We start from the raw sequence: 27311 nt of genomic DNA, 5'->3' as shown, positions 1-27311 counted from the left end.
ATCGATTTATAGTATGACAGTATATTACTTTTAAACTGGATCTATATGTTATATTACATAACAGACATATAATAGGCTTTGGTGCGAAGGTCTTCGGGTTTTGAGTCTCATTTTTTTGAAAAGAGGTCTATGAATGCAGGGAAGGAGGCTGATTGTTGATGAACGCTGGTCGAAGAAGATGATTGTGATGTCTTCCGACTGGAACTGCTCGGAGATGTTCCTTCTGTGGTTTTTGAGCTTGACATGACGGGTGTCATGGTAAATGACAATTTTTTGCTCGGGTTGAACACTTTATGCAGCGGAGCGTTAGAGGAACATGATGGTTCAGGGACTGTAAGAGAGCCTCCGGTACTATTGTTTGTCAACAAATTCAAAGAGTTGGTGGAACTGTTATTACTTCTGCTCAGGGACGCCTGAGAACGTTGATTTCTTGGCAGGGTTAAAAACGACGATGACCTGTGACGCACTGAAGGTGGCTTCTCCAGCACAGGTCCCTTTGGTTCTCCCAGTTGTTGTGAGGGGCATTCGTGTGTTGCATTCTCGGTCGGGTATGATGGGGGCAGATCGTCTACAATTATATCTGACTTTACTGCTCTTTGATATGGAGGTAATCTATTCAATTCCGCTGCTTCAAGTACTTTTTTCATCGGAAGAGGTGAAGGGGCATGTAAATTGATAAAAGAGTTCGTCCTAGAGATATGGTCAAAACCAGGAGTGAATGCGGGGCTCTCCAAAATATCAGCTGAAATGTGGTTATCTGGATCTGAAACTGCGAAGCTTGGAAACTGTGCGTCTCTGAAGGGATTTGTTTGGGCTGGAACATATACTGGGGTTGATGATGATTCCCTCATCAAATTGAATTCTTCTAGGCTGTGATTAAGGTGATCCATTGCATGGTCATCTACTACAGTATGTGTTTGCAGCATACTGTTTAGCGGGGTCATACTCCCGCTAGCCGATTCACTTTGGCTATTTATATCACCCCACAGCCTGTCATAAATGTGTTGTTCGTAATTTGGGGGAGTCATTAATTCGGATATTGCAGTGGGTGACAAAAAGTTGTTTTCTAAGGACCCGGCATGTAACTCTATTTCTGAACTTGCGTTTGCAAATAAGATATCATCATCATCACCATCCCCTTCATGAGCAATCTGTTCTGAAGAGACACTGACGTCTTGATGATTAATAGGAGACCAATGCTGTACACCTCTCTCTTTTTCTAATGTTGCCGTGGATTTAACTCCAACAGTGACAAATGGGGAGATGAACAGTTGGACTGGGAGGGCCGCGCGTAATTCAGAAGCATGACCGTCGGAATTAATCAAAGTTATCACAAATTTCAGTTTATGACGTACTTTGATGTGGGAAGTGACGTTACAGTCTTGAGTGCATTTTGATAAGCTGGGAGGAACGTTGAGAATTGTTTCTATCTCCCACCTATCTTGGAAATCAAACACTTCCTCCCTTTCTCCACTGCCATCACCAATAGCATTTTTGTTGCTCATCTGCGCAACATGCCCTAAGGGATCTTTCACCTTCATTTTGGTCACAACTCTTTCTTGTAAAGTCACGTTACCAACGTTGCCCAGGTATTGTGAGCTTTCTACTAAGGTAATTTTCACACTACCCATTCTCAATCCCTTTAAAAGTGGAACTAGCATTATGTAAATGGGTGTTGCAGAACCAACGGCAACAGCCTTGGCTGGGATAGATATCGAGTAGTCAACTTTCTTTGGCCATGTGTTTTCAACAGATACTGTTTCCGATAGTTCCACAACATCGGGGGATAAAGTTCTTACAATTCGCAAAGGTTTACGACAGATCAGATCCCCCATTCTAGGTCTTTCAATGGTAGCTTCCAATTGGTACGTTACCGATGCATGTGGTAAGCCTTCCACACTTTCTGTTATGGAACCAGGCAGTATCGCACTAAATGGGAACTCGTAGTTACCTTTCACTAACGTATGAGAATTCGAACCACTGGATGATCCCAGTGACAATAGCGAGGTACTTGATTTACTCTTCCTTTGCAGTCCGTTCAGGTTTGTTGCAGATTTATTGGATATTAACTTCTTTTTGTCGTAGTTATCATAAAGATGGTCAAAGTAGTCGTCGATGTCAAACGGGTCCCACCGATGGGTGAATAATCTCTTTTCGTATTTAGTATACCGTTTCGTAACCACACCGTTAGCCTTATAGGTGGTAGGTATGTCCAAACGTAGCTTCCCAAACAGTCTTAGATTGAGATTCTTAATCTGAATAGGCTCGAGAACAGATAATACTATAGTGCCTGTTAACAAAACCGCATTCGCCTCATCCGCTTGACCCTTTACCAACAAAACATCGTGATCCGTGTTGTTCAGTCTGATATCAAACAATAAGGGGTCTTTCGCTGTAGAATTTTTAGATAAAGACAGCAGCATTTTTCAGGTGTCTCTTCCTATGCTTTTTTCCCTTTGACTGAGGTTATTTGGTGGTCTAGTCAATAATGTTTCGTTAGCCCCAGAAAAGCCAATTACCTCTCTAATTTTGAAAAGCTAAAGAACGGTAGTTCCCTGGTAACGAGATCAATCAGACAGACAGACAGACAGATTCAAACGCTCAAAACCCTCGAAGAACTGGGTACTCTCCTGCTCCCTTTTTGGCCTAGTTGATCCAGTATAAATTTTCATTTTTTTCCGAACTGTTTTCAAAGAAAATGGAAAAATTGAGATTAGAAGATACGAGTGTTCCTCTGTGGCAGGAAGCTAATGGAACTTACACGCTTTTCTATTTTCAAGCACTGTGTTTCAGTCTTTACACCTTCTCCCATATATAAATCTAGAGAGAGACTCGATATTATTTCACATATAGATAATCGCCGAAGGCGGTGCTGCTGAGTCGAACCAGAAAGGAGCCAATTTCACTTTTCCGTGCCTTTATTCGCCTTTATTTGACGTAAGCTCACAAAAAAATAAAATCGCAGCACGAAAAGTCCTCGGATAAATCACTCAGAAAAGAAAGAGAGTGTTCCAGGTTGCTTTAGAACGAAGGTGTGGGTAGAATGCCCCTTTGCCTCCCTCCCCTTGCGCATGCTACAGTAGGTGCAGCGGGAGTCTGTGTACATCAGCAGAGCTTTGCACAGAAATTTCTTCTTGATCCTTTTTCATGTGTGTGTGTGTTTAGCTTATTCTAAAGCTTATAGCATTACGCCAACTTATTCATACGTGAAGTAGCGAATATTGGGAAAGCAGCAAACAATCGCCGCCCCTTTTCGGATCCAGAACGTAGTTATACAAGTATCCTTCTAGGGTTATGACTTTGATGGGTAGTACCTGTACCGTTGACGGGTTTGAAACGTCTCGATCACCACTTTCCTCGTCCGCCTCATTTATTGTAGATAGCTCCGGGTACTCATTCAGGTTGAGCTCTGTGGGGGTGCCTACGGATACTATACTTTTCACGTTTTTGTCCGTTTCGAAAGGGATCTTGAGGCTTGCGAAATGGCGAGACGGCTCTAGGATTGAGTTCACCTTGATTGGGAAAATTTGCCCAAGCGTTTTGGCAGCCTTCCGCGTGAGGTTCTGGGAGGAATTTCTTATCATTCTACCAACAGTTTTCCTTGACATATCAACGTAGGGTTCCCTAGACTTGGTACCACTAGCGGAAAGACTGTCCCCGGCCGGTTCCCCAGCGTCTGTATCTCCGATGAAACGCTCGTCTGTGACTGCTGTTTCAGAGTCGTCATCGCTGGTACTTAAGGCGGTTCCGCTTACCAAGCTTTCCATCTTGAATACATGTACTGTCTTCGTGGAGCAACTTATAGCTAAGAATTGATTGTCACTGCTAAAGCACATCGAGTATATTTTTGCCTGATAAGTTCCTCTTCGGAATTGGTAAAGCTTCAATCCCGTCTCCACGCTGAATATTCGGACGATGGTCCCCTTCTCCGATGCAGTCGCCAATAACGACCCATCGGGGCTCAATACCAGAGAGGCAAGGCTGTTCTTATGAGCTTCAATCACCATAATGGGCTGCAAAGCATTCAAATCAAAAATAATCACGTCGCCGTTCTTCATCAGAGAGTCGGGATCGCTCACCACTGAGCTTAACTCACTCTTGATGTTATTAGAAGCATTTCCATTATTGTAACCATCGTTGTTCTGGTTCAGGCTCGGCGTTGCATTCGGGTCAGTTCCAGTGACATTTTCTGGAGCCTGTATGTTATTTCTTGTTGTTTTTCCATGGAGGGATCTGTTACTCATCGGTATTGTTATGTTGTTCGTTGTTGCATTAGACAAGATCTCAGAGTTCAGTAGTTGAGATGGAGAAGGATAAACTAGTATACTATTTTTCGACGACGATGATAATGTCGCCAAACCGTACGGGTTTGGTGTATTTTCAATAATATATAGCAACCGCATGCTCGTTATGTCATAAACATATATCTGTGTCTTCAGCACTACAATGAGCTTGGACTTGTTCATTTTTACGGAAAGTATTGAAGAGGGAAACATGATCTCGCAGATGACTGTGTGTTTCTTCGTATTGGCCAACTTAAGTATTCGAGGAGACAACTGTGGCTGATCTCCATTTCCAACTAACGCCACCAATGAAGTAGAGAATAACATCTCAACAATACTATATCCACCATATTCGGGTTCACTTTCGCTGTAGAAGCGCCCGAACGGTTCGCAGTTGAACACTTTGAAACCGTTTGATGTGCCCACAGATATGCACGACCCGTTCTGATTGAAGTTAACATAATTGCCCAAAGACTGTTCAGAACCAGCCATGGCCATCACTGTTTTGAACCTGCTCCCTGTCCCCTTACCACTAATCTATTGCCCAGCAAAAACAGTTCAAAGAGTACGCTGAACTGGCAATACGCTATTCCTTAACTTTGACCTTCTTAACTTAACAATGTAGCCGAGTGTATATTTTGGTCAATGACAGAGAAAACAAAGCAAAGCAAACACATGTGGTGTTTGGGTTTATGGATCTATATGAATAACTCCAATTTACAAAAACTTCTGTATTGTTTGAGGTTCGAAAGAGAGAGATAAACCTCGATTTTAACACTAAAATACGGTATAAGGGCTTTCCGGAGGAAGGCAAAATATTATGCCAATTAAGGATGGAACATTGATCGAAGACACCGAATCAAGGTATATCCGGATACGGAATGCACTGTCCGCAAGAAGGAATAACCCAGGAACGGTGGAAAACAAAGACAGGTACTCCCGGGTAACAGAAGGTGCTGTCAAACATGACAGGCCGCACACCACGAACATCGGCGGGCGCGTCCGAGAAAAAGAGACACAGGTTCTTTATAAAACTTTGACGACGAGGAGAACAACAAGTCTCGAACACTTCGCTTGTTACTCTTCTGTACATTTCAGCCTAAAAGATACATACGATTAATTTATATATTTTAATACTTCATTGTTATTATTTACCATTAGATTGAACATTAGGAAACCCCTCTTGAACGACTATCGATTAGTACTCAGAGTCCAGGGCTTTGGACTTAATCGAACTATAGAAACGCCGATCACACTAAGATCTATAAAGAACTATCGCGATCCAATCATGTAACATGGAACTCACACAGTTCCAATCACGAGACACAGCTCTCAGTCACGAGACATACAGCTCTCGGTAACGACATACAACTCTCTCTCCTACGAGACACAAACAATAAGCCCTCTTCCACAAGGCAACACATCTCAATATACAACAAACAATACAAAAGCGTCACACCCTGCTTTAGTCAGCAGGCTACGTATCTATAACGAACGGACAGACCCAAGCTAATGCGGTCTGATCCAGCTTCACCAAATAATATATAAAGGCCACAGATCCCGACCATTGGAATCCTCGCCTCTCTTCCTTCATATATTCTCTTTCTATATATTCCTTATATAGAGAGGACAGACAATTGATCACTGTTTAGACTCTTATATACCTTGGAGTCTACTCAAAACATTAATTATCATTAATGCTATCTTACACACAATACGTTTGTGTTTGTCCCAGTGGCCGAGTGGTTAAGGCGATGCCCTGCTATTTCATAGAAACAGCTGTAAGGCATTGGGTTTTACCTGCGCAGGTTCGAATCCTGTCTGTGACGTTACTTTTTTGCTCCCGTTCTATTATCAACTATTTAAGACGTGGATGGGCAGATAGAGAGGCACTGTTAAACGTCCAGTGCAGTCTTTGTAAATATTATGAAAGAGTTACTTTTACTAGGTGCAGATTGAGGCTTACTTTTGAACAGCGGGTGAATAAAAAAGAGAGTGCTGCAAGCGATATGCCTCTGCATATCGTGCTCAGGACCAGATGCGACAACTTGTCAGCAGTGGTTGACATCATTCCCTTAGATGTACTTGGACAACTTGACTCAGTACTAGAAACCTTGATACGCCATAAGTCTCTAGGATTCGATGATTGATATAACTGCATTGACGAATCAAATACCGGACAAAAAAGTAGCGGAGTCAACGATTGCAATCCTACTGGAACCTCCCTGTACTCTATAATGAACTCCCAAGTGCTTTCTTAATAATTTCAGTCGGCGTCTCATCAACCGATTGGACTTGGTTGGAAGTTGTATTGTACAAATGATTGAATACCGGATCGTTTGCAGTAGTTACACTTGTCGGAATTGCTAATGCTTCTTTCACCTTTGAAAGTTGTACACTGCGCTTCTTGATGGGCTTCACATGCCCAATCTCACTAACGTTTTTTCCAGACACATTTTCTGCCAACACATGATTCATGCGCTTTCTCCAGGGTGCCGCTGTTCGTAAACGGTCAATTATACCCTCTTGCCCGTTGACTCGATCTACTGCTTCCTTAATTTCACCAATGTTTTTAGGAATGCTCGGATACACTTTCGCAATATCATTGAGAAGGTTATTCAGTGTAGCTACCGTATCCATTTCCCCCATAGGGCCATCACTACCGTCTATATCCATACCAGACCCTTCTCTGTCTAACAGTGGCGTATCATGCTACTACAGACAGCTCTTTAGTCTCTGTGCATGGCTCGTTTACTTTTCTAACAGAATTTATGGTGTTGCCTCCCGTGAGTCAGACTTATCAATTTGCTCATCCTCATCCATTATTGAGGTTGAGTAGAGCTGTACATCATGCAGATCAGAGTAAGACGTGGCCACCCAAGTCCACACATTTGGCATTAAGCAGTGCATTTTGGTTCTTGCTGTGCTTTTCAACTGCGTGTGTGCTTATGGAAACAATACCTTTAACAGCAGCATTGCTGCCCCGGAAACCAATCCGAACATCTCTATAGGTAGTGATATTGTTAGCGTAAATGTTCGGAGTGGAGCCGCAGGGTAAAACAGGGCCTGTTGAATTGTGTGGAATAATTTTCAACAATACCTGTCATTTCCTCCTGCCTACACATCTTCAGCTCACCAAACATACTTGCGTCATTGCATACGTAAATGGAACTGCCTCTATCAATAACCCATTTCCCTTTGGAAAGCGGTGTTGATGCGTATAACTTAGCATAAAAGTTTTATAAACCACTTCTTTTTCCATTCGATCTAAAAATCTCAACATCCGAATAGTCCCGTTAGTACCTCGGGCATCTACTAATCGGATGATTTTTACTACAGTGAAAGCACTTTACCTGAGAGTGATAAGTGCTCCTTTTAGCGGCCATGGCGACTTCGCCATCCTTCGCTTTCCCTTCTCCAAGATTTTGGAGTAAGTCGTAAACTTCCTTTACGGACACCAATTTACGATTCCCGGCAAAGCTCAAACACTTCTTGATTTTGTCCGGGTTTAATGCCATTAACAGCTGATTACAAAATTTCATTGACCAAGCAGCTTGTTCCTTCAAGCTACTATTCATCATTGGTTTGAGATTTGAGGCCATTTCCACATAGCCCCTCACTATCAAGTCAGAATACTTTGATTTGAAATATTTCAGTACATCTAGCAACGTAGAAGCTTGATGATTAAGATAGTAATTTTCAATAGTTACTTTAATCTCATCATTCACTGAGTTCCCAATGAACAAGTATCACGCTTGTTCAAACGTCTTGCAGTCAAACATGACGAGAACCTAGGTTTCTTCCCTCTATGATTTCAGAGATTTGTCCAGTCTTCATATATACAACCCATTCTGGACTAGTAATATCAACGAGTGAACAGCTCCGACTGAATCATAGATCAAAGTTAAAGAACCGGTAAGCACAGTGGGAATAGGTTTACTACTCACAACGACAGGGCTCATAACCTGTTGAGCTAGAGACTTCATATACTTATCTCTTTTTCCTTATATGCTCAGTGTACTCATCTCTTACTGAAATAATCCGTGCTTTTACCATTTTCGTAACAACCCATCTACGAGAAACTGATACACTAGTCTCTCTTTGTATGGGCGCGGTTTAAAAGTAAGCCTCAATCTGCGTCCAGTAAAAATGATTCTTTCTCATTTTTTAAGAATGCTGCATCGGGCGTTCAACATGCACTAAACAGACGTTGCAAAGGAGTTCAGCCTCAGATACTTGATCCACTTTACTTTACTTTTTGTTCGGTTCTGTTAATATCGCCAAGCACTTTGTCTCAATAAAAAGTGAAATAAGTAAAATCACTCTGTACGAGTTAGATGCGTGTCACTTTTCGGTTTTTGGCCCTAGTTCTTGCGACGAAGCTGTTCATGAGTACCTCCCGGGGAAAATGTAGGCTTACCATTGGATGTTTTTTCGAGACAGTCAAGAAACTGGGGAATTGTCTGTCGCATCCCAAAAAATGACGGTCGATGATCTTATCCGGGAATATTATCAGACCACTGATAACGATTTGAGGTACATGGCCTTGAAAACTCCTATGGACATAATACGTACCGATGATGACCTGACCCTACTTCTGAATAAACTGGTTTTCCCAATTCTTAGTGGAGAGTCTTTTTCCGATATTGTCAACTTACTATCTTTTGAGCTTCTTCCCCAATGGTCCACTACTCTGTTCAAGAAATTCGATAATAGGGCACAGCTTATTTACTTGCCGTTCATCAGACAGTGCTTGCATAATGACAGTAAGCAGACCATTTTTTTACAAAGTTTGAGGAACATTTTGCAAAATGTGGAAACAGACACTGAATGGAATTGTGACGTCGCCCTCAGCGATGACAGTATTATCTTCGAATTTTTGGAGATTATCAAAATGAATAACTTTTATCAAACGCAGTCCCAGTTGTGCAAGGAGACACTGAATATTCTTATTAAACTGTGCTATGACACTGATGTACGCGCACTACGAACTGAGATCTTAGTCAAAGTGTTGGCGATATGCTCCGAAGAAGACCATAATGATATCAACAGTGAAGCGTTTACATTCAGTCCGATTACAGAAACGTTGCTTTGCAACTCATGCCGCCTCACGAACTCGACCAATCTTGCGGAAGCCCTTTCCTACATCAGCGACAATGAATTGGAGGTAATATCCAAATACTGGTTCCAGTTTAATAGAGCTCCTCAAGTTGTGCTCAAAATTGCTGGAAACTTATCCGCAGATAGCAAAACTCTGGAGCGTGATTTGACAATTGTGAAGAATTTCCGAAAGTTTTACCTAATGAACTGTTTTTCATCTAAAGCACCAGTTATAAATCAGAACGAGGCATTTGAATTGGTGAAAGCTTTAATTAATTTACATCAATCACTTAAACACACGACTCTTTCCAAGACGACTAGTGTCGATGCGACGGACGCTACTAGCGACAACTTGCATATGGGCCAATTTGAAAATGCCGATGATGATGAAGAGGATGTTGACCAACGAGAGTACTTGGATCAGCTATTAAACGAGGATGATGCAGAGCTTCACTTCGAGGAGGAGACAGATGACGAAGCGACAAATGATTATGCCACAAGATCCATTAAAATCATCGAAGATATATTAGGGGATATATCAGTTGATCAAATAGACAGAGCAGCACTTGGTATGCTTGAACGGCCGGAACTCGAACTGCTCTTTTTGTCGGCCGACCAACCCGCCCCTGCAGGCCGAGAGAGTGAGTATATACCCATTGCGGAACGTCTGACCAGCTCGCAGGAACTTGCTGAACTACAAAAAAATATGAATTGTATGGAGCAACAGTTGAGAGATGAAAACTTCCCAAACGCCATCGAAAGATCCCATTTGGTAAATTCGGTTTTACGTCATCTCCAAAGAAACAAACAATTCGTGAAGATCATTAAAGTGGGGAATATGAAACAGAAGATTGACGAGGGATTGAACTTGAGAACTGTGTCTTACTCCGTACTCTTCCAAGTACCAGAATTTAGCTACGACGAGACGTGCATGATTATTGAGGCGATTGTTGAGTTCGGTTTGAGGGAAAAGGAGGAAAGCATCCAGAAACGGATTACAGCGCTCTTCCAAAAAATACTGGCCCCGCATTTCTACAATATACAAGGCTTGGATCAAGGGTGGTTCAATGAAAACGTTAGGAACACTATCTACATGAAAAGTAGAGCCTCGCCGGACGATGCAAAAAGTCAAGTTTTTTTGGACAACTTGTACTACTTGACGTTCTCTGCCAACCATCATATACCGAATCAGTAGAATATATATGCAAGTGTACGACCTTCTCGTGTACCAGTGTGCACACATCTAATCCCATCCGCCGTGCCCCACTGGCAGACGGAAATGTAAACGAGCACCGCCACGTGACCACCCCTTTCGCGGAACTTGTCGAGATTTTAAACTCCACCGCAGGATCGAGGGATGCTGTGACCTCATGCCTTTATATAAGACGTGTTCCTGACTTGATTACGAAATGAGGTTCGTGTTTTTCTCAGTTGCGGTAGAGTGCTGGTACTCTCCCGGAAGTTTGATTTGCTTCTTTATTCCGTGCTATAAACGGTGGGATAGAAAAGTGTACGTCTAGGGGATACGCGGCATTCTATTTATTAACACACATATACGTTTCTGTGATTTGTAGTTATGGCTGAGAAATTTACAGATATTAAAGAGGCTCCTAAGCCAAAGGACGAACTGGATAATTTGAGAGACAAGGGCTATGCGGTTGATAAAGATTACTCGTATGGCGGGTACGCTGCTAACAACAAGTCAAAGAACACCGAGTACAAGTTGTTGCGAAGAAGCAGTGCTGCAGATAAAGCAGGTGTACAGGCAAACTTTCAGCGTGCTGCAGAAACCCTTCCCGGGGCGAACGGCAATAAGGGGGGGGGAAGAGTGAGCCAGTACCTGCAGAACCTCCTTTAGTTAGAAGAAGATCGTCTCTGCAATATGAGGACTATAAGAACCATATGTATAACCGTCAAAAAATGTTCCATTGAGAAGTAGAGGAGCGATTCCATGATTGACTACTCCTTATGCAAACATTCATTCTCTGGTTTTCCCACAGAAAAAAAAACAGCTGGAATGTCGGAGTTTGGTATAGATACATGTGTTCATAGATGCACAAGTATATATTCATAGATACATTAGGCCTGTGTATGTGAAGAAGATGTTTTGGACCCGCTACTTCATCCAATTTAGTTTTTGATAGAAAATAATGTAAAAAGCAGAAAATTGAAATACTGTTCCAAAAGGGCATTGTGTTAAAGGATAAAGTGGAAGTCCGCAGCAAAAACAACGTTATACTTAATCCACTGAGTATAAACAGGATACCTGCTAGTTCCTGTCTATGTTGAAATTTAATGGCAGGCTACTCTTTACTTTGAGGCCTGGAAAGTTGCTCTTACGGAGGACATATTTCAAATTTACTGTAAGTACGTCTAAGCCAAAAAATGGATGTTATAAACTTGACTGTATTGAGGTCTCCAAAAGTTCGTTATGCCAGCTAAGGTTTTATGCGAAAGGTCATAGAAAGAATCGGATCCTGAACAGTGGAGCACCCAAAAAAATTGAATTCGAAATACCGAACTACATCTCCGTGAACAAACTGGCAAACCTGCTCAATTGCAGGATACAAACGCTACTAAAGGATCTGAAAAGACTCGGGTTTGCCGATATATCCAATGAATACATTCTTTCGAGAGAATATGTCGAGCTAATATTGCAAGAATACAACTACAACTTACCAGAAATAAACACTGCCGTTACTTCGAAGACGTTATATGATGAACTGAAGCAACCGTCAAATCCGAAACTACTAAAGAAGCGACCTCCAGTTGTGACAATAATGGGGCATGTAGATCACGGGAAGACTACAATTATTGACTATCTAAAAAAATCGTCGATTGTGTTGCAGGAGCATGGAGGTATTACACAACATATTGGTGCATTTCAAGTGGTGACCCCGGTTTCGAAGAAGAAAATTACATTTCTGGATACTCCTGGCCATGCTGCTTTTTTGAAAATGAGGGAGCGTGGTGCCAATATCACAGATATCATCGTTTTGGTTGTGGCCTTGGATGATTCCATCATGCCCCAAACGCTTGAAGCCATTAAGCACATCAAGAAGTCCGGTAACGAACTAATCGTGGCGATCACCAAGATTGATAAATTTCCAAGGTTGGAAGAAAGAAATAAACGCATAGAAAAAGTCACCAATGACTTAATGGCGCAGGGTATCATGGTGGAGAAGATGGGAGGTGATGTACAAGTGATCCCAATAAGTGCAAAATCGGGTGAGAATATGGAGAATTTGGAAGAATCCATCATTTTACTGAGCGACATAATGGATATCAGATCAGAGATTTCCCCAAAGACGATGTCTCTAGGTTGGATAATTGAAAGTAAGGTACAAAGTACCGTTGGGAATGTTGCCACTGTACTGGTGAAAAAGGGAACAGTAAGGAAGGCTGAAATTTTGTTATCAGGTAATACGTACTGTCGTGTTAAAACCATTTTAGGCGATACAAAAAAACCTGTTAATGAAGCTTTGCCGTCTCAAGCAGTCGAGGTATCAGGGTGGAAAAATCTACCTTCTGTAGGTGATGAGTTTTTGCAAGTGAAGAATGAGTCGATTGCGAAAAAGTACATAGACAAACGGGGGGCATTAGAAGAGGTTGAAAGAAACGCTAAGAATGTGGAACAACTAAATGAGATGAAAACTCTAGAGATAAAGAAGAAGGAGGAGCACGCTGATGTTGAGGAGGCAGAGCCTGAAGCAGTTACGAACACTACGCCAAAATCTGTTAATTTTATAATTAAATCGGATGTTTCTGGTTCTGCGGAGGCCGTGAGGGAAAGCATTGAGAATTTGGGGAATGGTGAAGTTCAATGTAAAGTTATCTCATCATCTGTGGGTATTCCGACTGAAAGTGACTTAAAAATGGCCCAAATCACCAACAGTATAATCGTCTGTTTCAACCTTGCCAGTCTTCCAAATGATATCATTAACAATAAGCAGCATGTTGAGATTCGAAGGTACGATGTTATCTACAAGTTAATTGAAGATGTCATAACAGTTTTGGAATCAAACATGGAGCCGTATTATGAGAAGAAGATTATGGCAACTGTTGACTTGAAGGAAGTTTTCGAATATAAAAACAAAAAGAAAATGATCAAGATTGCGGGTTGCAAGGTTGCCAATGGGGAAATTACCAGAAACTCCACTCTACAGGTACTGAGAAAACCGAATAATACTGTTGTTTTTGACGGAAAAGTGTCTACACTGAAGCACGGTAAGGACGATATTTCCGTAGCTAAAAAAGGGCAAGAATGCGGTATTACATTTGCCAATGGCTTTGAAGACTTCAAAAAGGGAGATAAGATCTCTGTATATGAGTCGGTAGAGATACCAAGGCATTTGTGAATTGGGAAATCTGTTTTAGGATGTAAATATATAAATAGAAATATCATGTAAAAAAGAAATGGTTGGGTAAAGATGACTATCTATAGCCCTCTGCCGCCAATTCCTTGTAACGCCCACTAACTGCTTGGTTCCCATTGGACAGTCACAGATTCCTCTACGTAACCAACGTTGTTCTCATCAAACTTTGGGATGTAGTCCTCCGCATCAGTAAAGACCATAATTGTGCCCCATACCATACCGTCGTTGACAGAAACTGTTTCATCAAGATCTAGAATAAGCTTTGGCATCAGTTGCATTTCAAAGATCCTACAACTTGATGGATTGTAACCTGGGTTGGCCACTATTTCTTCAAATTTCTTTTTCGATTCTGCATAGTATAGTGGTTTGCCACCAATATCGTATCTGAGAACCTGTAACGGATTATAACCTACAACTTCTTGGAACTTTTGGAAAACATCATCATCTAAAAATTTGGAAAGTTTTTCTGTTCTTGGGTCTAGGCGAATTGGATCTTTATTGAGGTCCTCTTCATTATTGCCAGTTAACTCCAACGCGTCTTTATCAATCTTTAAATTTTTTGGTAATTTCAAATGGTCGGGCTTGTTAGTGAATCTTTCCTCTTCAACATATAAGGAAAATGGCTTAAAACATTTGGAACTGTCAAAAGATTTATCTTTTAAAGAATTATGTAGTTTCCTCGCATTTTTCGAGGAGAGAGGTTCCACGTCAGGGACGTCTTTCTCTACAACAGGGGTCTCGGTTCTTGCAAATGGATTAACGGACTCCGTCCCTGTGGCAAACGGATTATTTGCCATTGTATTATGTGATTGGCTGGATGTCTGTGATAGATCAAAAGGATTGATATTGAAATCTTTCCCCTCTGGGGTGTCTTTAATTTTGCTTTCCAATGAGGCTGTTCTTGGATTCTTCTTGACCCCCCTTATGCAACGAACAGAATTGCCCTTTCTCTGACAATTAGTACAGATAAAAACGTATAGGACTCTATCGTTATCAGCGTTTATATGATTCATATGCAAGTTTTTCCCTATCGTGGAATGTATGCTCTCCATAGTTTCCTCATCCAACGGAGAGAACGCTTGAAGTAGTAACTTCATATGATCAGGAGTTTTACAAGCACCACATTTTAACATGTCAGAGGGGGGGATTGAATTAGGGTGTAACCAGATTGGTTCTCCACCGACGAATGTATCTTCAACCGTGATCTCGTCAACTTCTTTCACCGGGGCATCAATATATGCTAGGTAGACATCACCAGCCTTGGAATTGTACCCATCTTCCTCATCAAAGTCAGATACTTCTTCAATTCGCGACATTTGGTCAGGCAGGCAAGAGGAAATGGTGCTATGACGGGTTGTAACGTGTATATTTGAACGTGCTGATGAACAAGCTCAACTGCTCATCGAATTCATTTTGTTCAAAAGTTTTTCTTTGGGCACGTGAGCTTTTACAGTGCTCCACGCTAAGCTAATCGAGATACAAAGCAGACGTCAAACACATTAACCCAAAGGCAGTGTCTCCAAAACCTGCCTATGTATATGTAAGAAACAAGGTAATTATTGTGTTTCTGCATAAGAGTTTCAAAACTAGAAACAGCGTGTTCTTCAAATTTTATATGTATTTTAATTGCAGTAATTAAAGTATACCATACTTCTTTCCTACAAGCAATCAATTTTGTTTCAGCATTCTCAGTTAAACTTTGAGAAGTATTCGACTTCTATAGATATTAGGAATCTGGTCAGGCCCCTCATTAGACCTCTTCAAAGCACTATGTCCTTGTTGTGTGTATTCTCATACATGGTTCACGGTCAAAATGTAACGCCGTGAACCATACATACAGACTACTTAGTTAGTATAACCAAAAGACTAGTATCCTATACTACACTACGCTCTACTGCTAATATCTGAAATCTCAAGTGCTACTCAAATGACAACTTCCCAGGTTCGCCCTGTTTCATAGGACTAATCGGGAAGTTACCTTAATATGGTAAAGCATACCTCATTTGTCAACCTAGACACCTCGAAATAAGAAAAGACATGCACCACGAACCGACCAGGGGTTACAGATTAAGAGAGGGTAGAGAACATATGAAAGGGAAACTGAATTCTGCGGTGTCATATCCAATTACCATTCTCAAATTCTCTCATAATAAGAATAAGGAGACCAGGCTTGGTTGTCTAAGAAATGCAGTGTACTATTTTAGAAGTCCTAATATCGTCTAACAACACTACATTTTAGTGTCCATATTAGAGCCAGTCGGCACTGACCAAGTCTCCCACCCGTGATCAATCTACAACATCTGGTATTGTCCTTTACGATCCAAATCCCGAAACTAAAGATGTCAATCACTACATTTTAAGGTTCACAAGCTTTTGCAGGAGCTGCACGTTCTACGTTCCAACTCAACGAGTTTTGTTAACCTTTAACGTTAAGTTTGGTATCAATGCTATTATTTCGGACTACTGGAAGGTATGCATCTTCCTTGATAACCTCTCAGGTAAGGCGGAGTACATTATTCTCTTTAAGTATTTTTTGAACAAGGAGTTATCAGCAGCCTTGACCTTCGTTTTGTCGATTTTTCCTAATCCTATTAATATGGCAGCACACCATGGGCCTTTCAGTGGTTCTTTTGACCATTCTTCTGGCCTGATTGATTTCAGGGAACTTAGAGGACAGATTGCAATAGTGTCAATCTCTTGAGGCCTACTTAATGCGTCTGCTACTGCACTTTCTTTTCCTTCGACATGTTCAATGTCAAAGTCAAATTCGGCGAGTGATTGCGACCATCTGGTAATCTTCTGTAAAGGATCTTTCTTGTTATTGTACGATGGCAATGAGCTATGGTTTGTTCTCAATAAGAAATGATGTCCGTGTAAATAAAACCGGAAGTGCTTCAACTATTCGACAATCGCAAGTAATTAGATCTCACCAGTGTGGTACCTGCTCTGTGTATCCGACACAGACCTTGTAAAATAACCGATAACACCTCTGGCGGAGCCATCTGTGTTTAGCCGTTCTAGTACTGATCCTATGGCTGCAAAACCTTGCATCTGTTGTTAGTTGGTACTTTTACCTTCAACGAATGGAACTAAAATTGGAGCTGATGCCAATTTTTTCTTCAAGATGGCTAACTGCTTCAGTTTGTGCTTTTTCCCATTTACATTTTCCCGAAATATAATCAAACAATGGTTTAGCCATTTTACTACAACCTGGGATAAATGTCCTATGATAGTTCACCATGCTCATGAATGATTGAGTCGCTTTGATGGACGTGGGAATTGGCAATTCCTGAACTGCTTTAACTTTGTCTTGTTGAACCGCAAATCCTTTCGCGTTCGATATATGTCCTAGAAAATGTACTTCTTTCTGGAGAAAAAAACATTTGGATCTCTTACATACTAACCCTTCCTTTTTAATTGGTGCAAGACTTTTTTAAGATCCTGAATGTGCGTTTCACGATCTTGACTAGCTATGAGGATATCATCGAGGTATACAAGTACGTGAGATAAGTCACCTAATATCCTTTGCATATACCTGAAAAACGTTCCGGGGGCATTGCACAATCCAAAAGGCATAATGGTAATGACCAAATGGAGTGGTAAATTCGGTTAATTCCCTGTGATCCGTTAGCCAATGGAATTCGGTGATAGCCCGAGTGCAATTCTAGCTTCGAGAAGAGTGAGCAGTCTCCTATTTTGCCATTAAGTCATCTATTCTGGGCAATGGGAATGGATCATTGACTGTGATTTCGACGACTAATCGGTAGGAACTGTCCTTTTTTTTTAAGCAGCATTGGTGATGACACTGGGCTTTTGTTTTCTTCCACAAATCCTTTTTTCAGTAAATTCTCAATCATCGTTTTACATTCTCGTTCTAACTTCGGCGTCATTCTATATGAAATTAATCTGGGGGGTTTCCTTTCACGTTTCAGTACAATCTCGTGACTATACGTATGTGTACCTGACCGGGGTGGTAACTTGTCGGTTACCGTTGCTTGAAACTCACGTTTCAGCTCGGCGGGTAGTGAGTGGAAAGAGCCACTATCCCCTTCTTCCACTGCTTATATGACAAAGGCTTCTTCAACGTCTAGGTCATAAATTTTCACAACAACACAAATAGTCACGGCCAGCGTACTATTGTCTTTTGAACGTTCCTTTGTCTTAGCATCATGTAGCAACGAGGGATGATGGTCTAAGATATAAATATTGCGTGAGTATTGATTAGTGCATGTTGCACATTGCGTAATGCCTATTACATAGTAACTGTTGTTTGTCTCTAAGGGTTGTCTTGTAGAAGAGGGCTTATTGTTTGTGTCTCGTATAAGAGAGTTACTGTCATAATTGAGAACTGTGTGAGTTTGTGATTGAGCTGGGTCTCGTGATTGAGGGGGGGGTTATGTAATTGGAACTCATACAGGTCCATGTTACGAAAAAATCGAGTTGTTTTGGTCCTATAGTGTAGTGGTTATCACTTTCGGTTTTGATCCGGACAACCCCGGTTCGAATCCGGGTAGGACCTTCTTTTTTAATTCATTTTTTAAAAGTTTGTGTCACAAATTAGTACCTAAAGAAGAACGGGTGGGTCCTTTTGTTTTAATTTCTTATAAAGTGTAGACTGCAAACAGTGTATCATTATCTCAGCCCCATCTTTTTCAATTACAGTTTAGCAACTACTCAGTTCATCAACAATCAAGGGACTTCATTTTTGCACCATGTCTGATAACAAAAGAGTTGTTTTAGGGGATATTTCGTTAAACAAGACTGCGGTTAACGAGCAAGTTAAAAACGGTGGAAAGAAGAAGAAAAAGGCTGCCAAGAAGGAAAAGCTATCCAGTTCAAAAACCAAGCAAGAAGAAGCGCCTTCCACAATTGTTCCTGTAAAGACAAAAGAGAAAAATGCATGCAAAGTGATTAATGGTCTGGCTGTAAATAAAGCCGCCATCAGCACCATTAAAAACAAACCAATGTTAGCTCTGTATATTGGAGGTTTGGGAAAGAGCATAAACTCTAAAACTTTGATTGAAACATTTAAAGATTTTTTGTCTTTACAATCGGCAAAAGTTTGTTATGATTCCTTGACCGGTGATTCTTTAGGCTACGGGTACCTTAACTTTACCTCACAAAAAGAACTTGATAAATTTGTCGATAAATATAACTACAAAAGAATGTTAGGTGGAGAAATCAAGTTAATGCCCTCGTTGAGAAACAGTGTGTACAGAAAAAATATTGGCACAAATGTGTTTTTCAGCAATCTTCCACTACACAACTCCGGCCTTAGTACAAGAAGATTCTATGACATTTTCAAAAAATATGGCAAAATTCTTTCGTGTAAACTTGACGCTAGAAAAAATATTGGGTTCGTATATTTTGAAGATGATAAGGCTGCCACGAAGGTCATTAATGATTTTAATAACACCGATTTTTATGGAAATAAAATTGTGTGTGGGTTGCATTTCGATAAAGATCTGAGAAACTATCCCGGATTTGAAAAAAGGAAAGCAGTTCTTACAGGCAACGTGGTAATTGAAAATGAGCTAGCTGCACTGGACAAAGAGACTGCAGTCCCCAAGAATAAAGCACCACATCCGAATGCGGTTTTTGTGAAAAATTTACCTGTAGACGTAACGACAGACGAACTTTTGGACTATTTCAGTCAGTTCGGTCCTGTCAAATCAGTGTATACGTCTCGAACCACACAGCACACCTCAGAATGGGCGTTTATTACCTATAAATGGCAAAAGGATGCTCAAAAATTGCTGGATGACTTTCCAACAGTTGAATTCAGGGGTAGAACAGTTACTGTTGCTAGAGCAAAATTAAAGAGCAAGGAACCAGAAAAGTTAATTTCTTTGAAACCCACAGTCGTATTGGAGAATATCGGCTCTATTTGCACAAACGAGTTTTTGTCCCGTATATGCGATGTGGCTAATGTACATTTTGAAGATATGGTTATTACCGGCTATGACAATGAAACAGCATCATTTGACGGGTATTTAACTTTCAAGTCAATCAAGGAAGCAATGAAAGCCCAAAAATTTCTAGATAAAAAGTTAGTGGGAGGAAATACTTTATCTGCAAAACTTGGCCATTTTGACAAAAGTTCTTTCTCACATAATTTCCTTGCTGATGGGATTACCACCAAAATGATCAATTCCGTAAACAGGTATTTGGTAAATAACCCCAATCATAAGAAAGACCGCCAAAACAAGCCTAATGCTCCCCCCGATTGTAGATGTATGGATGACATCTGCGAACATTTGGAAAAAAAAATATCCCAAATGGTTAAATCATTCAAACCAAATATCACACTTACACATGCAAGTATTAAATGTGTGGCCGAATACATCATCGATTCATTTTGGTTAGGCGATGCTACGAATTTGGACAGCTTTCTGACTATTGCCAACACAAACATTCACTTTGACCAGATTCTTATTCGGCAGATTGAAATCGCCACTAAAACGCTAGGTATTTTGAAACAATAGATTTATATCTTTTTCAACTATATTGCTAAAACTTAAAAAAACTAGTCAATTAATTGTACTAATAAACTCTTTATACAAGAGTTTGCATCTCCCAGTTGTGACGACTGAGATAAGCTTAAACACACTCTACATAATTTGCTGGAAATAATCCCTCTCTCTCGTTTATTCTACCCAACCACCAGTCGTTTTGCGACTGTGACCGCTTGATAATGGTAATAACGTCACCTTTTTTGAACGTCAAATCACCGGGTTCAGCTCCTCCAAAATCGAAAAGAGCCACAGCTTTCGCGATGTTGGGTTCGGAAGGGTGTCCAAGTGATGGTGAAACTGGGTCTTGTGATGGCGGAGCATTCTGATACGTGGAGAATCCACGTGGATCAGATACGCCACCTCCAGTGTTTCTCAAATTGCCCTCATAGATTCCTGACAAATTTCCACCCCTGTTATTATCAGGTGGATATCCTTTTTCTGAACGGTACCTGTATTCGTTGTCTTGTTGACCTGTTATATTATTATTACCTGTACCGTAGTGTGTATCGGGAGGGGGAGGTCTCCTAGCATTCGTTCTGTCATGCCCCGCCACATTGGGCGGATAGTTGTCGTGATACCGTCTATAACCACCTTCTTTATCCTCGCCTTCTTTACCATACCTGGGATAATTGTTGGTATCGTGGGTGTTCCTGGAGCGAGTGTTGTCGTAGTTACCGCCTGGATAGTCCCTGTCTTGAGGGCGACCATAGTTGTTAGCACCGTAACCGCTATTATTCTGGTAATAATTATCATGATATCTTCTTTCTCGCTGCCGACCATAGTGGTCAGCACCATAATAGCCATCATTTTGGCGGTAGTAGCCATCACGATAATCATTATCAGGCTGACGACCATAATAATTGTCGGTGCGATAGTCTCTGTCAGACTGACGTCCATAGTTGTCGGTACGATAGTCTCTGTCACGCTGGCGACCATAGTTGTCATCACGGTAGATTCCATCGTTTCTATCACCACGATAAGTGGCATTTTGGTTATCGTACCCTTGATCGTACCGTGCCCGACCTTGACCGTTCCTATCATCCAAATAATACCGATCACCTTGCATGTCACAAGGTATGTCTTGATTGCCCCTGGATCTTGGTGGGAGGAAGTTACGGTCACTGAAGGAGTCTGGAATATCATCATAAAACTGGTCATCGAAATCACGTTGGTTGCTATAATTGAAAGCTCTGGAATGAAGAATCTGGTACAGCGGTTCTGTACCGGGTGGTATGTGAACCTGGCCGGACAAAATCTGCTTAGAGGTACAATTATCACCATAGAACTTCCTGTTTGCCTCTCTCCTTTCAACTATCATAGAACCTTCAACAGAAACGCCAGCAAACAAACCCTTGCTCTTAGAGTATGCAAATACTGCAGCTACACCTCCCATCGACGCAGAGGCGTCCATTTCTGCATTCCTACCAAGTGGGCCCGCAGAGACAGACATGTTCCCACCAAGGGTCAAGGTGCCGAACTCAGAAAATGACCTAACGGCCTCCTCGGAGTTTAAGATAAAGACAAAGTCTGTTAATTCAACTCCGATTAGCCCGCCGGCACCTGCCCCGGCCATTCCAATTGCGGACGGAGCAGACCACGACCTATCATCTAGTCGAGCAACAATAACACCGGACCCTGCTCTCCCGGAGAAAAGAAAGCCAGCTTTCAATACAGTGATAATTGCCAGACCTTTAGCCTCCTTTAAAACTGAGGGCGGAATAACCTGGTCCTGCCCAAGCACTTGATTTGGCTTGACAAAACTTGCCAGCACTTTTGCAGCTTTGCTGTTTCAATAAGTGTTACATTCCAGTTAGTAATCTAATTCACCGCAAGTTAAATAAACCATTTAGGGGTGGAAAGAAGAGGTTATCACTGTAATATCTCCGGCTTATCCATCCCATACCCTCTAAAAAATGCGTATCCACCGCAAACATACCTTGCCTCACTCGATAGACTCCTTGGAATTGGATTATTCAGTCCCATAACTAGAGTAAATACTTTGTCTTTGGTCGCTTTTATGACAAAGTGAACAGTTATAAGACCCTTTTACAGATTCAATTATATAAATTTTTTCCCCTTCAAGTTCCTCTACAAACAAGCCGCACCGTGATTAGGAGAGAATAGGGAGTGAATAGGGAGGGAGAGTACATAAGCCACATTTCAACAGCTCGAGGGACGGTTTAGAGCGATGGGGCAAGAAGGCGATATAGTTGACCAGGTTTTCGGATGGGGTGATCGAGTTGTTGGCAAAACGTCAGAGCTTGTCAGCAAGACAGGTAAGGCGACGTTCGATGCCGTGAATGCGATAAAGACTCAGTTGAGGGGTGCAGACGTGGATATTCTGCCCGCAGTGGGACAACACGAGCATGCCCATCTCAGACGGTCAGTAGACTATTACTTCTCGAAATTTGCGCATACCGGGCGGAGGCACTGGGCTGTTGGTTTAGGTTCCGTTGCCGCCGCATCACTGGTAACATTTAAATTGTACCAACTGCTCTCTTTACCAGAGCACGTACCTATTGCGAAGGATGGACGGAAACAGATTATCTTGATTCTAGGAGATTTAAATGATCCGATTATTAGGTCTCAAGTGATGGATCTGTACAGGAGAAGATACACGGTTTTTGTCTGCTCTGAGAACGCCGATCGCTACAAGGGCGGTGATGAGGAAACCGAGTGTTTAATATTCATCGACCCTCGGGTTCAAAATGATTTGCTACGGTTCACCACTACTTGTCAAAAGAACAGGCTGTATAGTATATTATTCATGCCAAGTTTGGCATATCACAAGCCAGGTGAGACGTCGACTGATATGCTACAAGCCGAGATTAAATCGAATGTGTTGATAAATTATAATTCCCTGCTGCAAGTGCTTCCCCACCTTCCAGCTGATAAAACACAACTTATTCTCTTCAACCCATCCTTATCATATAACTTGGAGGCTCCACATCATCCGACTGAAACTTTTGTGTCAGGATTTATCACTTCAGTGTACAAATCTCTGAAGAATTATCACACGTTAGACGTGTGCATGATACATATGGGTCTCTTCCAAGTGAGAGGGCAACTATCCAACTATAAATATTTAGATCTGAAGGGGTCAAATATTTATAATTCGCTGCATACACCTGTTTATCAAATGATAATGCACTATAACGGTAATAGATTACAGAGGTTCCTCCAGTATTGCTACACACTAGGTAGAAAATCAAACGTTTACTACTTAGGGAATTATAGTTTTCTCTCCACGCTGTGCATTTTCCCAGTTTTTCTCGAGATTGAATCAATCTATTCTGGTTTAAAGAGCTTCTTCCATTTGCGTCTACCGGATATTGTGAAATCGTGTTATCGTTTCTTTGTACATATTAAGTAGGAAAACAAATGCGGCACGTATATAATGCGTAGGAGAAGAGACGCAGTGTAATCATAATTGAGATACCAAGCTTGCTAATTGTTTCAAAACGGCAGATTTTGCTGTACCGCCAGTCGCGGTTCTTCTTTCGACACTCTTCTCGAAGTCAAAAGTTTCGAACAAATCTTGTTCGAATCTTTTGTCGATCTCCTGGTACTGCTCCAAAGTCAGTTTGTCAATACCACTTAGCTTTTCCCTTTCAGCAGCGGCAACACATTCACCAGAAATATGATGTGTTTCTCTGAATGGGACGCCCTTTCTGACTAGGTAGTCTGCCAAATCAGTGGCCAGCATATCCATTGTCAGAGCATCACTCATCCGTTCCTTTACTACAGTCAAGGTAGAAATCACACCCGTTGCAATCAAGATGGAGTGTTCAACGGTCACTAAAGCATCAAATAGCGATTCCTTGTCCTCTTGCATGTCCTTGTCGTAAGTCGATGGAATACCCTTCAAACTCATTAAGAAACCTGCCAGGTCACCGAAAACTCTCCCAGATTTACCTCTCAGTAGTTCCAAAGAATCGGCATTTTTCTTTTGAGGCATCAAGGAAGAGCCTGTCGAATAAGAGTCGCTCAACTTGACAAAACCAAATTCTGCTGTGGAGTAGATAATCAAATCCTCAGCAAAACGGGAAATGTGGTTCATGAAGAGAGTCCCCCAGAACATCAACTCGACAACAAAGTCTCTATCGGACACGGCAACCAAGGAATTACCAATGACACCGCCGAAGTTCAAACCTTCAGCCAAAAATTCCCTGTCAATCCCATATGGGTGACCAGCCAGGGCACCTGCACCTAGTGGAGAAACATTCAACCTTTCCAATATTTGTTTCAGTCTTTTATAATCCTCGGTAAAGTAAGTTGCGTATGAACTTAGCCAATGAGCCCATCTAATTGGTTGAGCTCTTTGTAAGTGAGTGTAACCAGGCATCAATGTATCAATTTCATTTTCGGCTCTCTTGACAAGGACTTTGATCAAGTCCGCCATAAAGGGCAGCAACTTTTCATTCAAGATGTCGCGGCAGTAAATTCTCATATCTGTGACCACTTGATCGTTACGAGATCTGCCCGTATGAACCTTCCCTGCAATATGACGGCCAATGATCTCACCAAGACGTCTCTCGTTCGCGGTATGGATATCCTCGTCGCTAGGATGACGCACAAACTTATCATCATCCCATTCGGACTTGATTTGGTCCAATCCGGCGTGGATTTTGCTCAATTCGTCATCAGTTATCAGGTTTATCTTGTTCAAACCTGCTGTGTAGACTTTTGTCCCCTCGAGATCGGCCTTGTACATCTTGTAATCGTAAGGCAATGAAGCATTATACAAATGCATCAATGGATCTGTCTCCCCGGTGAACCTCCCACCCCACAATTTTTGAGCCTTTTCCGCCATTTCTGCTTTGCTGAATACCTTGTGTACGTTAAAATACCTCAATGGGAGGAATACAACGATTGTGATGAGAAAGTAGTCCCCGGATAACCTAATGAGTCAACGATAATGGAAGATTTTTCACTTTTTTTTTATATTATTTTTTCTTTCGTTCACCTATTTTTCGTTGTCACTATCGAGTATCGATCAAAACGTCGATAGAGTAAGAAACAGATGAGGAGCAGCAGTACTGGATACCCTTTTGGGGGGAATTTATTATTAATTTCTATGTAATTATCGTTAGTGGCATTATAGTTTGTATACTTTGGTTTTCTAACAACAAAACAGGAAAATTGGGAGGCGTCTATGGCTTGCATCTACCGCTGAAACGAGGATACAAGGAACAGTCTCTGACAGTGTATCTGTTACATAACCAGGCCAAGATACGCTCTGTACCCAAACCGTAACCACCGTGTGGGCAGGTACCGTATTTTCTCTGGTCAATGAACCAATAGTAAGGCTTTGGATCGATGCCCTCACGCTTGAAGCCGGCCATTAGCTCTTCGATGTTGTTAATTCTCATGGAACCACCGGTGATTTCACCGACAGTTGGCATCAAAACATCGACAGATTCAGTGACTCTTGGGTCGTCCTTGCAACGAGGCATGTAGAAAGACTTAATCTCGACTGGGAACTTCGTCAACAAGATTGGAACACCGATAGTATCGGTCATTTTTCTTTCGGCAGCTTCAGCGATATCGTCACCAAACTCAAATTCTTTACCCTCTTCGTTCAAGATTTGGTGTTCTCTCAACCATTCTATAGCATCCTTGTACTCTAGTCTCTTGAATGGGGCCTGTGGGGGGACGAAGTCAGGGTTCAACTGCTTGACGATTGGACCTGCCACTGGGTCTTCCAAGACATACTTGACAGATTTCACCAACAGCGTTTCAATATGTTCCAATAGTTCCTCAAACGTCAAAAAGGCCAATTCAGCCTCAATGTGCGTGTATTCAGAAAGATGTCTTCTGGTGTGTGATTTTTCCGCACGGAAAGATTCCTGCACACAGTAAACATCACCTAGTGCTGGTAGACAGGTTTCCAAATACAGTTGTGAACTCTGGGTCAAGAAAGCCTCTTCGCCGTAGTAATCCAACTTGAACAAGGTGGATCCACCTTCAACTTGGGTTTGGACCATACATGGGGGGGTGACTTCTGTCAAACCTTCCTCAACGTAAACGCGTCTAATGGCGCGCAGTAGAGCGGCACGAACCTTCATAACACCTGACAAGGTTTCACCTCTCAGGGCCAAATGTCTCTGATCTAGCAGAAGCGAGGGGTCTGCATCCTCGGTGATCTTGTTGCTAAAGGACTCTTCACCGGATGGTGCCAAACCAACAACTTCGTAATAATCGACAACCAGCTCAACGCCACCTGGTGCACTCTTACCTTCAGGCAACTTTGTCACGGTACCGTATAGAGTCACGGTAGATTCTAGAGTAAGTTCGACGGTTTGCTTGGCCAAAGCTAGATCACCAGTCAAGACACACTGAATGAACCCTGAACCGTCTCTTAGGACAACGAAAACAACCTTTTTGTTGGAACGGAATCTATGGATCCAACCAGAAATCTTCACTCTTTCGCCGATCATGGAGTATGATCTGTCGATCTTGGACTTCTTCGCTGGTGCAAGCGATTTATCCTCTTCAATGGAAATGTCCAAGGCAGCCATTTGCTTCGAAGCGTTATCAACACGTTGTTGCTCTTGCTTTTCCTGCAATTCTTTTTGCTTGACAGCCTTCTTCTTCAAACCTTCACAGCCCTTCTTGGCCTTCTTCAGAGCAGATGCACTGATTTCTAGATATTCTTCAACACCGTTTTCATCAACCTTTGAAACAAACAGTTTTGGTTCCGCAGCATCGGCATCAGCGGCTTGGTAGTGAGCAAAAAGCGCAAATGCTGGGGTCTTGAATGGCTGTTCCTTGGAACCAGCGATAGACGCCTCGTCAACACCAGTGGATTCCTTGATGTAGTAAGACATTGAGATGCAATTCCTCTTCCTTTTTCTTTACAATATGCGTACGCAATGGCAAGGCCTGTAATAACAATCAATTGAACATAAAGAACCAACTGAATGACTAACACCATCGCTGGTGTATCGTTCTTTTGGGCATTGCGTCCCCGCCAATCTTGAAAAATTTTCTATATCATCACTCTGTACGGAAGTGAACAATTTTCGCTCAAATTT

At 41.8% G+C, this 27311-nt stretch overlaps 10 protein-coding genes and 2 non-coding genes across 12 annotated transcripts; 6 read left to right on the top strand and 6 right to left on the bottom strand.

Annotated features, from left to right (window-relative positions):
* Positions 1-107: 107 nt before the first annotated feature.
* On the bottom strand, positions 108-2423 carry KNAG0I01660 (arrestin family protein; the record flags this gene model as incomplete). Its single annotated transcript, XM_022609840.1, has 1 exon — positions 108-2423. The coding sequence occupies one exon, from the start codon at positions 2421-2423 to the stop codon at positions 108-110; it is 2316 nt and encodes a 771-aa protein (XP_022466196.1).
* A 777-nt stretch (positions 2424-3200) lies between these two features.
* On the bottom strand, positions 3201-4775 carry KNAG0I01650 (WD40 repeat domain-containing protein; the record flags this gene model as incomplete). The annotated part of the gene is made up of 1 exon (XM_022609839.1): positions 3201-4775. The coding sequence occupies one exon, from the start codon at positions 4773-4775 to the stop codon at positions 3201-3203; it is 1575 nt and encodes a 524-aa protein (XP_022466195.1).
* A 1236-nt stretch (positions 4776-6011) lies between these two features.
* Positions 6012-6112, top strand: KNAG0Itrna1S. The gene is given in 2 exon segments: positions 6012-6049; positions 6067-6112. It is a non-coding gene; the product is annotated as a tRNA-Ser (tRNA).
* A 2651-nt stretch (positions 6113-8763) lies between these two features.
* LAG2 (Lag2p) lies at positions 8764-10578 on the top strand (the record flags this gene model as incomplete). The annotated part of the gene is made up of 1 exon (XM_022609838.1): positions 8764-10578. One exon carries the CDS (start codon positions 8764-8766, stop codon positions 10576-10578), a length of 1815 nt encoding a protein of 604 aa, XP_022466194.1.
* Positions 10579-11665: 1087 nt separating this feature from the next.
* On the top strand, positions 11666-13741 carry IFM1 (translation initiation factor 2; the record flags this gene model as incomplete). The annotated part of the gene is made up of 1 exon (XM_022609837.1): positions 11666-13741. One exon carries the CDS (start codon positions 11666-11668, stop codon positions 13739-13741), a length of 2076 nt encoding a protein of 691 aa, XP_022466193.1.
* A 116-nt stretch (positions 13742-13857) lies between these two features.
* On the bottom strand, positions 13858-15075 carry TSR4 (small subunit rRNA maturation protein TSR4; the record flags this gene model as incomplete). Its single annotated transcript, XM_022609836.1, has 1 exon — positions 13858-15075. The coding sequence occupies one exon, from the start codon at positions 15073-15075 to the stop codon at positions 13858-13860; it is 1218 nt and encodes a 405-aa protein (XP_022466192.1).
* Positions 15076-18206: 3131 nt separating this feature from the next.
* KNAG0Itrna1Q lies at positions 18207-18278 on the top strand. The gene has a single exon. It is a non-coding gene; the product is annotated as a tRNA-Gln (tRNA).
* A 193-nt stretch (positions 18279-18471) lies between these two features.
* MIP6 (Mip6p) lies at positions 18472-20244 on the top strand (the record flags this gene model as incomplete). Its single annotated transcript, XM_022609835.1, has 1 exon — positions 18472-20244. One exon carries the CDS (start codon positions 18472-18474, stop codon positions 20242-20244), a length of 1773 nt encoding a protein of 590 aa, XP_022466191.1.
* Positions 20245-20359: 115 nt separating this feature from the next.
* On the bottom strand, positions 20360-22257 carry YSC84 (Ysc84p; the record flags this gene model as incomplete). Its single annotated transcript, XM_022609834.1, has 2 exons — positions 20360-22058; positions 22211-22257. The coding sequence occupies 2 exons, from the start codon at positions 22255-22257 to the stop codon at positions 20360-20362; spliced, it is 1746 nt and encodes a 581-aa protein (XP_022466190.1).
* Positions 22258-22462: 205 nt separating this feature from the next.
* Positions 22463-23647, top strand: YSC83 (Ysc83p; the record flags this gene model as incomplete). Its single annotated transcript, XM_022609833.1, has 1 exon — positions 22463-23647. One exon carries the CDS (start codon positions 22463-22465, stop codon positions 23645-23647), a length of 1185 nt encoding a protein of 394 aa, XP_022466189.1.
* Positions 23648-23698: 51 nt separating this feature from the next.
* ARG4 (argininosuccinate lyase ARG4) lies at positions 23699-25087 on the bottom strand (the record flags this gene model as incomplete). Its single annotated transcript, XM_022609832.1, has 1 exon — positions 23699-25087. One exon carries the CDS (start codon positions 25085-25087, stop codon positions 23699-23701), a length of 1389 nt encoding a protein of 462 aa, XP_022466188.1.
* A 340-nt stretch (positions 25088-25427) lies between these two features.
* Positions 25428-27104, bottom strand: DED81 (asparagine--tRNA ligase DED81; the record flags this gene model as incomplete). Its single annotated transcript, XM_022609831.1, has 1 exon — positions 25428-27104. The coding sequence occupies one exon, from the start codon at positions 27102-27104 to the stop codon at positions 25428-25430; it is 1677 nt and encodes a 558-aa protein (XP_022466187.1).
* Between the last annotated feature and the right edge of the window lie 207 nt (positions 27105-27311).

This window comes from Huiozyma naganishii, chromosome 9, assembly GCF_000348985.1.
Source record: "Huiozyma naganishii CBS 8797 chromosome 9, complete genome".
Taxonomy (NCBI): Eukaryota; Fungi; Ascomycota; class Saccharomycetes; order Saccharomycetales; family Saccharomycetaceae; genus Huiozyma; species Huiozyma naganishii.
The sequence above is the reverse complement of the archived record's forward strand: the minus strand, read 5'-3'. Positions and strand labels throughout refer to the sequence as shown.